General features: G+C 51.4%; 1 protein-coding gene across 1 annotated transcript in view; it reads left to right on the plus strand.

The window, feature by feature from the left end:
• Positions 1 to 12,417, plus strand: part of LOC120941702 (unconventional myosin-Ig-like) — a 179,130-nt gene that overhangs the window by 39,643 nt on the left and 127,070 nt on the right. The window contains exons 7-8 of the mRNA XM_040355291.1: positions 6,614 to 6,730; positions 11,452 to 11,658. Of these exons, the coding sequence (XP_040211225.1) occupies positions 6,614 to 6,730; positions 11,452 to 11,658 (324 nt within the window). The remainder of the gene's footprint in view (positions 1 to 6,613; positions 6,731 to 11,451; positions 11,659 to 12,417) is intronic.

Genomic DNA, 12,417 nt, shown 5'->3' on the forward strand with positions numbered 1-12,417 from the left:
CCTCCCCCCAATTTTCCCTGCCTCCCTCCAATATCCACCCCCCCCCAAAAATCCTCTACCTCCCCCCAATTTTAGCTGCCTCTCTCCAATATTCCCCCCAATTCCCTCTACCTCCCCCCAATATTCCCTGCCTCTCTCCAATATCCCCCCCAATACTCTCTACATCCCCCCAATATTCCCTGCCTCCCTCCAATACCCCCCCCCCAATACCCTCTACCTCCCCCCAATTTTCCCTGCCTCCCTCCAATATCCACCCCCCCCCCAATACCTTCCTCATCCCAAATATCCCCTGACTCTCCACCACCCCCTTCCCCTAATTCCCCCCTAGATCTCTCCCCGGGCATTCCCCAATACACACAGATCCAGTGCAATGTCTGCACACAGGGTAACCCAGGAGGAGGCGGGATATATGATATAAGGAGGCAATCTGATGGGGACACTGTGATGGGGACACCTGATGTAAGGGGGCACCCCGATGGGGACACGTGATGTAAGGGGGGCATCCCGATGGGGACACATGATGTAAGGGGGACTCTGATGGGGAAACCTCATCTAAAGGGACACCCTGATGGGGACACCTGATGCAAGGGAGGACTCTGATGGGGACACCTGATGTAAGGAGGCACTCTGATGGGGACAGCTGATGTAAGGAGGCACTCTGATGAGGACACCTGATGTAAGGGGGCGCTCTGATGGGGACACCTGATGTAAGGGGCACTTTGATGGGGACACCTCATGTAAAGGGGCACTCTGATGGGGACACTTGATGTAAGGGGGCACTCTGATGGGGACACTTGATGTAAGGGGGAATTCTGATGAGGACATCTGATGTAAGGGGGACTCTGATGAGGACACCTGATGTAAGGGGAAACTCTGATGGGGACACCTGATGTAAGGGGGCACTCTGATGGGGACACTTGATGTAAGGGGGACTCTGATGAGGACACCTAATGTAAGGGGGCATTCTGATGGGGACACCTGATGTAAGGGGGTTCTCTGATTGGGACACCTGATGTATAGGGGGCACTCTGATGGGGACACCTGATGTAAGGGGGGACTCTGATGAGGACACCTGATGTAAGGGGGCACTCTGATGGAGACACCTGATGTAAGGGGGCACTCTGATGGAGACACCTGATGTATAGGGGCATTCTGATGGAGACACATGATGTATAGGGGCATTCTGATGAGGACACCTGATGTAAGGGGGACTCTGATGGGGACACTTGATGTACGGGAGACTCTGATGGGGACACCTGATGTAAGGGGGGCACTCTGATGGGGACACCTGATGTAAGGGGGCACTCTGATGGAGACACCTGATGTATAGGGGCATTCTGATGGAGACACATGATGTATAGGGGCATTCTGATGAGGACACCTGATGTAAGGGGGACTCTGATGGGGACACTTGATGTACGGGAGACTCTGATGGGGACACCTGATATATAGGGGGCACTCTGATGAGGACACCTGATGTAAGGGGGCACTCTGATGGGGACACCTGATTTAAGGGGGCATTCTGATGAGGACACCTGATTTAAGGGGGCATTCTGATGGGGACAACTGATGTAAAGGGGCATTCTTTTGGGAAAACCTCATGTAAAGGGGCACCCTGAAGGGGACATCGGCTGTAAGGTGGCACCCTGATGAGGACAAATGATAGTGGAAGGAACTGTGATAGGGAAGAACATTTTTACGGAGCGGGCCCCTAGCGGGCCCCTGGTTTAGGGGACCCAGACCCCTGTCGGAGTTCTTTGAAGGGTTTTGGGTTCTGAGGGAGGCTACGGGTTTTATTTTATATCTACTAGTTGAATTCAATGTATTATTTTTTTTATCCTGACTATGTAACAAAGTATCTATAATGAAAGGGGCGGAGCCTGGCGGCGCCGGCGCCCTTCTATCCACGTTCCCTGAGCAGAGCGCTCAATGAATTTCCCGACACGGACACCGCGTATATACATGAGACCAATCCAATAGGATGACACGAAGCTCTCATACATAAACCGCGTCTCACCGTTATCTCTGCGTCGCACGCCGCTCATTTTCCGCTCATCATTTCCTCTGCGATGTTCTTGAACTTTTGACCTCCGCCGGGAAACGTTGCTGCAGATGCTTCATAATTCATGAACTGCAGAACATTATTTTTCTGTCTCAGCGAGAAGCGCTGCGAGCGGCAGAGAGAGAGATGAGCGGCCGCGTGCGTGGGGGGGGGTAATAAATCGCGGATCCGGTTTATTGGATGGACGCAGAAATGTTGGGAGTGGGGGGGCAATAAAAAATCCCCCCGGAGTCGCAGAGCGCGGCGGAGGGCGTCATGGCGGCGACCTTCAACGGACATTTATAATAGAGCGCAGTCTCTGGACACAAAGACCCGGCATGGACCCGGGGAAAGAGGACCTGTCACCAGTCACAGATCTCACCATTCATAGGAAGAAGAGGTCTTATTTATTTTCAGAGGGGATTCCCCCTGTTCACCTCCCACTGACACCAATGATGGGACACTATTCCTCCCACTGACACCAATGATGGGACACTATTCCTCCCACTGACACCAATGATGGGACACTATTCCTCCCACTGACACCAATGATGGGGACACTATTCCTCCCACTGACACCAATGATGGGACACTATTTCTCCCACTGACACCAATGATGGGGCACTATTCCTCCCAATGACACCAATGATGGGACACTATTCCTCCCACTGATACCAATGATGGGACACTATTTCTCCCACTGACACCAATGATGGGACACTATTCCTCCCACTGATACTAATGATGGGACACTATTCCTCCCACTGACACCAACAATGGGACACTATTCCTCCCACTGACACCAATGACGGGACACTATTCCTCCCACTGACACCAACGATGGGACACTATTCCTCCCACTGACACCAATGACGGGACACTATTCCTCCCACTGACACCAATGATGGGACACTATTCCTCCCACTGACACCAATGATGGGGCACTATTCCTCCCACTGACACCAATGATGGGACACTATTCCTCCCACTGACACCAATGATGGGACACTATTCCTCCCACTGGCACCAATGATGGGATACTATTCCTCCCACTGACACCAATGATGGGACACTATTCCTCCCACTGACACCAATGATGGGACACTATTCCTCCCACTGACACCAATGATGGGACACTATTCCTCCCACTGACACCAATGATGGAACACTATTCCTCCCACTGACACCAATGATGGGACACTATTCCTCCCACTGACACCGATGATGGGACACTATTCCTCCCACTGACACCAATGATGGGACACTATTCCTCCCACTGACACCAATGATGGGACACTATTCCTCCCACTGACACCAATGATGGGACACTATTCCTCCCACTGACACCAATGATGGGACACTATTCCCCCCACTGACACCAATGATGGGACACTATTCCTCCCACCGACACCAATGATGGGACACTATTCATCCCACCGACACCAATGATGGGACACAATTCCTCCCACTGACACCAATGATGGGTCACTATTCCTCCCACTGACACCAATGATGGGACACAATTCCTCCCACTGACACCAATGATGGAACACTCACTGACCACCATGACCACTTTCAGAGGATTCTGTCCACTTACCATTTTCAAGGAGAAGCCATCGATTTCACCTTCCATTTTCACTGTGTAAATAGCTCAGTGTTTGCAAAGCCATCACAGGCAACCCCCATAGTGTATCTAATATGTGTATTTCCTGTGAGCTCCATCTAGTGGCCATGATGCGTTATGTTCCCAATTGAGGTATTGTAGGAAAATGCCACATTATGGCCACTAGATTGAGCTGACTATAATAAAAAATAAACATATTAAAAACATTAACGGGATTATTTGCGGCAACATTTTTAATAAATATCCACTTAGGGTTCTCTGTATTGTTTTTTTTTTTTTTGTGTATTTGCTTATTACTTTTATTAAGAATAAATAAAAAACGGATAGGAATAGACTGGTAAGTATGTCAAAAAGATCTGAGAGCTCCACCTACTGGCTGGATATGAAAGTACAAAATATTAAAAAGGAAAACATGTCAGAGGTGACACCCTGCTGCTGTTTATTGAATAAGAAAAGTTGCTGCAGCCCGGCAGCTATTGTTTTAAGTGTGATCTATTGTTTCTGCAGGGATCTATTGTTTCTGGGGATGGGTGGGGGGGGGGTCTGTTGTTGCTGAACAGGAGTGTATTGTTGCTGGGTGGGATCTATTGTTGCTGGGGATGGAGGGGGGTCTATTGTTGTTAAGGGGGTATTTTGTTTCTGGGGGGGATCTAATGTTGCTGGGGGGGGGGTCTATTGTTGCTGGCTTCAGTTGATCTAATTTACTGCCATTCTTGCTATTATTAACAAATTCCAAAGAAATTACTTAGCATCACAAAATAAGACTTGATCCTGCATTCTCTAAAAAAGGGCAGCACTAGCAGTTGGAGGCAAGGGATGGTGCTTGGAGGTAAGTAGGGGAGGACACAAGGGACGGTGCTTGGAGGTAAGTGGGGGAGGAGACAAGGGATGGCGCTTAGAGTTGGGGAAGGGGGCGGAGACAAGGGACGGTGCTCAGAGGTGGGTGGGGGTGGAGACAAGAGACGGTGCTTAGATGTAGGTAGAAAAGGAGAAAAGGGACTGTGCTCAGAGTTGGGTAGGGGGTGGAGACAAGAGATGGTGCACAGAGGTGGGTGGGGGTGGAGACAAGGGACGGTGCTTAGATGTAGGTAGGGGAGGAGACAAGGGACCGTGCTCAGAGTTGGGTAGGGGGTGGAGACAAGAGATGGTGCACAGAGGTGGGTGGGGGTGGAGACAAGGGACAGTGCTCAGAGGTGGGTAGGGAGTGGAAACAAGGGACGGTGCCCAGGGGTAAGTAGGGAAAGAGACAAAGGATGATGCTTAGAAGTAGGTAGGGGAGGAGACAAGGAACAGAGCTCAGAGGTGGGTAGGGGGCGGAGGCAGGGGACAGTGCTCAGAGGTGGGTAGGGGGCGGAGAGAGGGGACAGTGCTCAGAGGTGGGTAGGGGGCAGAGACAAGGGGCAGTGCACAGAGGTGGATGAGGGGTGGAGACAAGGGACAGTGCTCAGAGGTGGGTAGGAGGCGGAGACAAGGGACGGTGATCAGAGGTGGGTAGGGGGCAGAGACAAGGGACAGTGCTCAGAGGTAGGTAGGGAGTTGAGACAAGGGACGGTGCTCAGAGGTGGGTAGGAGGCAGAGACAAGGGACGGTGCTTAGAAGTAGGTAGGGAAGGAGACAAGGGGCTGTGCACAGAGGTGGGTAGGAGGCAGAGACAAGGGACGGTGCTTAGAAGTAGGTAGGGAAGGAGACAAGGGGCGGTGCTTAGAAGTAGGTAGGGAAGGAGACAAGGGGCAGTGCACAGAGGTGGATGAGGGGTGGAGACAAGGGACGGTGCTCAGAGGTGGGTAGGAGGCAGAGACAAGGGACGGTGATCAGAGGTGGGTAGGGGGCATAGACAAGGGACAGTGCTCAGAGGTGGGTAGGGAAGGAGACAAAAGATGGTGCTCAGAGGTGGGTAGGAGGCGGAGACAAGGGACGGTGCTTAGAAGTAGGTAGGGAAGGAGACAAGGGGCGGTGCACAGAGGTGGGTGAGGGGTGGAGACAAGGGGCGGTGCTCAGAGGTGGGTAGGAGGCGGAGACAAGGGACGGTGATCAGAGGTGGATAGGGGGCAGAGACAAGGGACAGTGCTCAGAGGTGGGTAGGGAAGGAGACAAGGGACGGTGCTCAGAGGTGGGTAGGAGGCGGAGACAAGGGACGGTGCTTAGAAGTAGGTAGGGAAGGAGACAAGGGGCGGTGCACAGAGGTGGGTGAGGGGTGGAGACAAGGGGCGGTGATCAGAGGTGGGTAGGGGATAAAGACAAGTGATGGTGCTCAGAGGTGGGTAGGAGGCGGAGACAAAGTGAACGTTGTGGTCCAATGATGTTCTAGCTTTCTGTGCCCTGTAATCACTCCACCTTAGACAGCTGCCTCTAATGACTTTAAAATGATGGAAATAGGAAGTTAAAGCTAGCATGTGTAAAGTTATGAAACTGACTCCAGGGAATACAAGCAGAGCCATAGAGGGGCCGGCTACATACCTGACTTTGGGTCTGATCTATCAGTGTATCTCTAGAGTCATTCCCCATAATCAGGAATCGGGTTGAAGCTTTCTGGGCCGGATTGAACCTGGTTGGTGGCAGAGGGTAAGTGGCTCCATTACCCAGTAATACCACATTGATACATCAGGACTTTCATCGTCTTGGTGCTCCCAGGATGCCCTGGACTTATAGCTCCAGAGCTGTCTCTGACACGCCCCCTTTGGCATTGTATGCCTCTTTATTGGTCAGAAAAACAGACGCATTGCACTGAGGCATGCTGGGAGGCGACAAAGTTCTGGAGGAGGCCATTGGCATAGTAGATGACCCAGGTTCTGGGGTTCTCCAGGAGATAAAAAGAGGTACATGTAGACGTCTCTGTCGCCTGATTTAAAGGTTGGTTTTGTGACAGGTTAGCTTTATGTAGATCTGTGGGGCCCCCGAAGCCGTATCCAGCGACATAATGTTCTTACCATCTCTTTGTTTGTTGTCAGAATGTCATCAATGATAAATCGAGCTACAAGATGGTGGTGGATTCCATGAAGGTGATCGGCTTCACCGAGGAAGAGGTGGACTCTGTGTACAAGATCCTGGCTGCCATCCTACACCTGGTGAGGGCCCCTTCCCGGGGATTCTGTGTCCTGAGCCCACAGAGGGGACCTGGAGAGATAAGATGTATATGGTGTATAGTTGTAAGACTTGATGCCACCACCGAATGTTTATAAATATTGCCAATATTCTCTTTCGACAATTATCACTTCACTCCCAGGGCCGTTTTTCCGCATGGGCACGCCTGGGGGGCCCCACCTGCCCAGCGACCACAGCCAAGCAGGGCCATCTTACTGAGCAGGCACAGCTCGTGGGGCTCCATCAGAGCCGGACAAATAAGTGCAGCTGTCAGATTCAGTCTCTGATGTCGGGGATGGGCAGGCCGATATTCGCTTTTAGCCTCCTAACTCCGCCCCACAAACAGAGCACCACTCTGACACTGCCTACCACACTAGCTCCTCCACCTGACTCCAGCCACCAGAGACCATCACCCTGCCCCTCCTCCTGACTCCGCCCACCACAGAGCGGCACCTGGCCCCTCCTCCTGACTCCGGCCACGAGAGAGAGCGGTGGTATTCCAGTGACATGAGGGGTCAAGTGAGATTGGTGCTCCACGGCGGACTGTAGATGGTGGGGCCCCAAGGAGGGCTAAGAGTAGTGTGGTGGCCCCCGTGGTGCCGAGCCGCATCCTCACCCTGCAGGCCATGAACTCTAGGTGCGGGCAGTGGAGAACGCTGTGAGGGAGACTATCGTCACCAAGACTTGGGGGAACGATAGAGAGCTGCAGAGGTGAGTGACTACAACTGCCAGCATAGCCTAAGTGACAGGTGACTACAACTGCCAGCATGGCCTGGGTGACAAGTGACACGCTGAATCTGGTGACAGGCAGGGATGGACTGGCCATCGGGACTACCGGGAGTTTCCCGGTGGGCCGATGGCTCAGTGGGCCGGCTTCAGTGACAGCAGACCGCCGCCACCCTGGTTTCAAGAAACTATTAGATAAAATCACCTGAACAACTACAACATACAGAGATATACAATGTAATACTGACAGATAATCACACACATGGGTTGGACTCGACAGACTTGTATCTTTTTTCAACCTCACCTACGATGTAACTATGTTGTCATTATGGGGGATTGTTTGTAGAATTTTGAGGAAAATAATGAATTTAATCCATTTTGGAATAAGGCTGTAGCATAACAAAATGTGGAAAAAGTGAAGCGCTGTGAATACTTTCCGGATGCTCTGTAGGGAGCATTCTTCTTACTGATCACCAATGACGATCTGGCCATAGCTTCCTGAGAACGTCACAGCACCCTTCCTCAGTTCTCCTCTCAAGAGCCCTCGTGGGCGGACTCTTGGGAGGATTAATGCAAATATCACAATGCCTTGATGGGTGGTGTAACGGACACATGCATGCTGCCGGGACAGTTATGATCTTCGTGCAGGGGGACTACAAGGAACTGCATGGCTTGTCACAAGTGGATGTACCACATTGTATTCTGAGCTCAAAGGGTTAATTGGACAAGTCTCTTTTCATTGCTGAATGCTAATGTTCCCTTCGCATAGATAATGAACTCTCTTTTGTGTGCAGGTAAACAGCCCCCCTGTGAGGTGTATGCTGATGGGGATTATGTGTGAGTGATAATTGTTTTAAAGGTTAATTGAATTCTATTGAGAAAGGAATGTGCCTGGCCAGGAAATGTTACGTGGGGTGCGGTGCCGAAGCGGCTAGAAACTGGCCAAGTGATTAATTCAAGGAGATGTCATTGTTCTTGTAACAGTTGTAACCAGATATAAGCAGGTGAAATATGCCAAATAAAGTCAGTCTGCTTGACTCTGCAAACGTAGCACGTCTCGTTTCTTGAAAGGGCGTTCGATGGGATATACCGGCGGTACTTGCATATCGCAGCTTGCCAGGGAAAAGGACGTCTCCAACGGCTGAGACCCTCACACCAGTGGGTAGCCGTTACATTGGTTGGCAGCGGTGGGATGGTCCTTTTATCCAAAGAGCAAGTGCTGAATGGAGTCGCAGTACGCCAGGCTGAAAAGATCCACACTGAAAGATTTATTAGAGAGTCGTGGTAGGGGCGCCAGCAACAGACCACGGAGGGAGCTGATAGCTGGACGAAATGGATGGATCCATGGAAGGAACTGAGCCCCTTGCACCGGTCAGCAAAGAAGATGTAATTACTGGGATTGTACAGCGGAGATTATCCTTGTATCCAGAAACGTCCATGGAACTAATCAACCAGCTGTTTCGGGAAGCAAGGGAAGAGATACAAACGAAGAGGGGACAAGAACTGGAACTGGTAAGAGCGAGACAGCCCATTACACCTGCAGTTCCTACCCCCCCACCTGCTGCTACAGGAAAGAAAATACCGTTCACTGCATTTAAAGCTTTTGTAGAAAGTGAGGAGGAAATCGATGGATATTTGGCGGACTTTGAGAGGCAGTGCTCACTACACCAGGTACCACCAGACCAATGGGTCACTATTTTGTCGGGGAAATTGTCGGGCAAAGCCAATGAAGCCTTTCGGGCTCTCGCTCCAGAGGATATTTTGCAATATCAGCAAGTTAAAAAGGCGTTGCTAACCCGATATGCCGTAACGCCAGAAGCCTACCGCCGGCGCTTCCCGGAGTCCAAGAAGATGGCTGTGGACTCCCACATGGAATGGGCCAACCAGTTACAAAGGGTGGCATCCCTTTGGGTCCAAGGGTGCAAGGCCAACACCGGGGAGGAAGTATTGCAGCTGTTCCTAATGGAACATTTCTTCCAAGACCTGGCTGCAAACATACAAGACTGGGTACGAGATCGCCGTCCCGCTAACTTAAACGAGGCGGCTCGGCTAGCAGATGAGTACGCGGAAACAAGGAAAGTAAGCCAGGGTACTACACGGCTGGCTCATAAGGTAGAACCGCGTACTCCAACCGTCACCCCACGCCCAGAGTTTCGGGCTCCAGTCCCACCACATCCTCAGGGGCCTAGCAACTACCCCCGGGATTCGCCTAGGGTGACGTGCCATCACTGCAGCGACATGGGACATATTGCTCGTTATTGCCCTTTGAGAGCTACAAATAACAATTGGAGACGCACAACACCCAACACAGAGGTCACTCCATCACGTCCCTCTGCGGCCCACTGCCTGGAGACCGAGGGGGGCCCGGAGGAATGTCTGGGAATTTGGTATGAGGCAGACCCAATACAAGCGGCCTCTCCGGATAACCGTCAGCATCACCGTCAGGAGGTACGAGTGAATGGACAAGTAGCACAAGGCTTAAGAGATTCCGGGACTACGATCACTCTGATTCAAAAACATCTGGTAAAGCCAGAGAACGTGTCCACTCGCACAGTTGCCGTCCGGGTCGCAGGGGGTGCTGTATTTCGCGTACCCACCACCCGGGTGCACTTAGACTGGGGAGCCGGGTCAGGAAAGACCACAGTTGGTATCATGGACAACCTACCTGCCGAGGTGGTGCTGGGCAACGACATTGGCCCTCTGACTTCGGCTTATTTACCTACACCTGCTGCTGCTTGTCCCGTGACCACCCGCGTTGCTGGAATCAACCCGCTTGCTGCTGAGAACCGGGTAAGACTACCTTCCCCGACATGTACTGTAGATCCGGCACAATATCACAGTCTAAAATGGGAATGTGACAAGTTGGCCAGTGAGAAATCAGAGATGCAACGACACTATGTCATGTATTATGAGATGTCCCGTGGCTTGAACATTGAAATGCACAAACAGGCGGAAATTGTCAAAAGATTAAATGGGATTTGCATCCAGGTGGTGCCGTATCTGTCCCAAGAGCATCAGCAACAGGTTTTGGGAGCCATTGAGAGAGCAAAGCAAGTGAATGTTCCAGAACTGAATTCCATTATTCACCGTCACCATCAGCTACCGACCTGGTAAGCCAATGAGAAGGCCGACGGACTGTCCAGGCAAACGGAACTTTTACCCTAACAGCAGACCGGACATCCCCAAGTTGATCCGAAAAGGATCAATCCGGGTCTGCCGGAGTGTTCCACAAAGGGGGAGTAGTGTAACGGACACATGCATGCTGCCGGGACAGTTATGATCTTCGTGCAGGGGGACTACAAGGAACTGCATGGCTTGTCACAAGTGGATGTACCACATTGTATTCTGAGCTCAAAGGGTTAATTGGACAAGTCTCTTTTCATTGCTGAATGCTAATGTTCCCTTCGCATAGATAATGAACTCTCTCTTGTGTGCAGGTAAACAGCCCCCCTGTGAGGTGTATGCTGATGGGGATTATGTGTGAGTGATAATTGTTTTAAAGGTTAATTGAATTCTATTGAGAAAGGAATGTGCCTGGCCAGGAAATGTTAAGTGGGGTGCGGTGCCGAAGCGGCTAGAAACTGGCCAAGTGATTAATTCAAGGAGATGTCATTGTTCTTGTAACAGTTGTAACCAGATATAAGCAGGTGAAATATGCCAAATAAAGTCAGTCTGCTTGACTCTGCAAACGTAGCACGTCTCGTTTCTTGAAAGGGCGTTCGATGGGATATACCGGCGGTACTTGCATATCGCAGCTTGCCAGGGAAAAGGACGTCTCCAACGGCTGAGACCCTCACACCAGTGGGTAGCCGTTACAGGTGGTGTCAGTCTAGAAGAGGGGATGTCCCAAGGCAGGCTTCATTTGCATGCAGAGACCAGTCTAAAAGAATTCCGACACGTGATGCTGATCCTCCCTCAGATTGAAATAGTTGTTCTCTTCAATCCTTATTGTGTTACATTGTATATTCATTCTTCATAGGGTAATCTATGTTTTGAGATGGACAGTGACTGCGTGGTTCTGGAGGATGAGGACCTGGTCCGGTATATTGCGGAGTTAACGTGTTGCCAACCTGACGCGGTGCGGAAGACCCTTCTATATCGCACTATGGCTGCAGGAGGGGGAGAGATCATCGAGAAGGGACATGGCGTCAAAGAAGCAGCCTATGCCAGAGATGCCTGTGCCAAGGTAGGTCAAAGGTGGCAGGTGGTGGTCAACTCAAGTGAAGTCCAGGAGAGGTGGGAGAGGAGTGGAGAGAAGGAGAGGTTGGGAGAATTACTGGGGATGGTTAACTCAGGAGAGGTCCAGGAGAGGTGGGAGAGGAGTGGTTTATGAGAATCCCTGGGGATGGTCAACTCAGGAGACGTGCAGGACAGGTGTGAGAGGGGTGGGGAGAAGAAGAGGTTGGGAGAATTCCTGGGGATGGTCAACTCAAGAGAAGTCCAGGAGAGGTGGGAGAGGGGTCGGGAGAAAGAGATTTGGTGAATTCCTAGTGATGGCCAACTCAAGAGAAGTCCAGGAGAGGTGGGGGTGGGGGGTGGGGGGGCGGTGAAAGGTTGGGAGAATTCTTGGGGATGGTCCACTCAAGAGAAGTCTAGGAGAGCAGTGGAGAGAAAGAGGTTGGGGGAATTCCTGGGGATGGTCAACTCAAAAAAAGTCCAGGAGAGGTGGGAGAGGGGTCGGGAGAAAGAGATTTGGTGAGTTCCTAGTGATGGTCAACTCAAGAGAAGTCTAGGAGAGGTGGGGGGGGGGGGAAAGGTTGGGAGAATTCTTGGGGATGGTCCACTCAAGAGAAGTCTAGGAGAGGAGTGGAGAGAAAGAGAGGTTGGGGGAATTCCTGAGGATGTTCAACTCAAGAGAAGTCCAGGAGAGGTGGCACAGGAGTGGAAAGAAGGAGAGGTTGGGAGAATTACTGGGGATGGTTAACTCAAGAGAAGTCCAGGTAGA

The sequence above is a fragment of the Rana temporaria genome, chromosome 5, assembly GCF_905171775.1.
Source record: "Rana temporaria chromosome 5, aRanTem1.1, whole genome shotgun sequence".
In the NCBI taxonomy this organism is placed as follows: domain Eukaryota; kingdom Metazoa; phylum Chordata; class Amphibia; order Anura; family Ranidae; genus Rana; species Rana temporaria.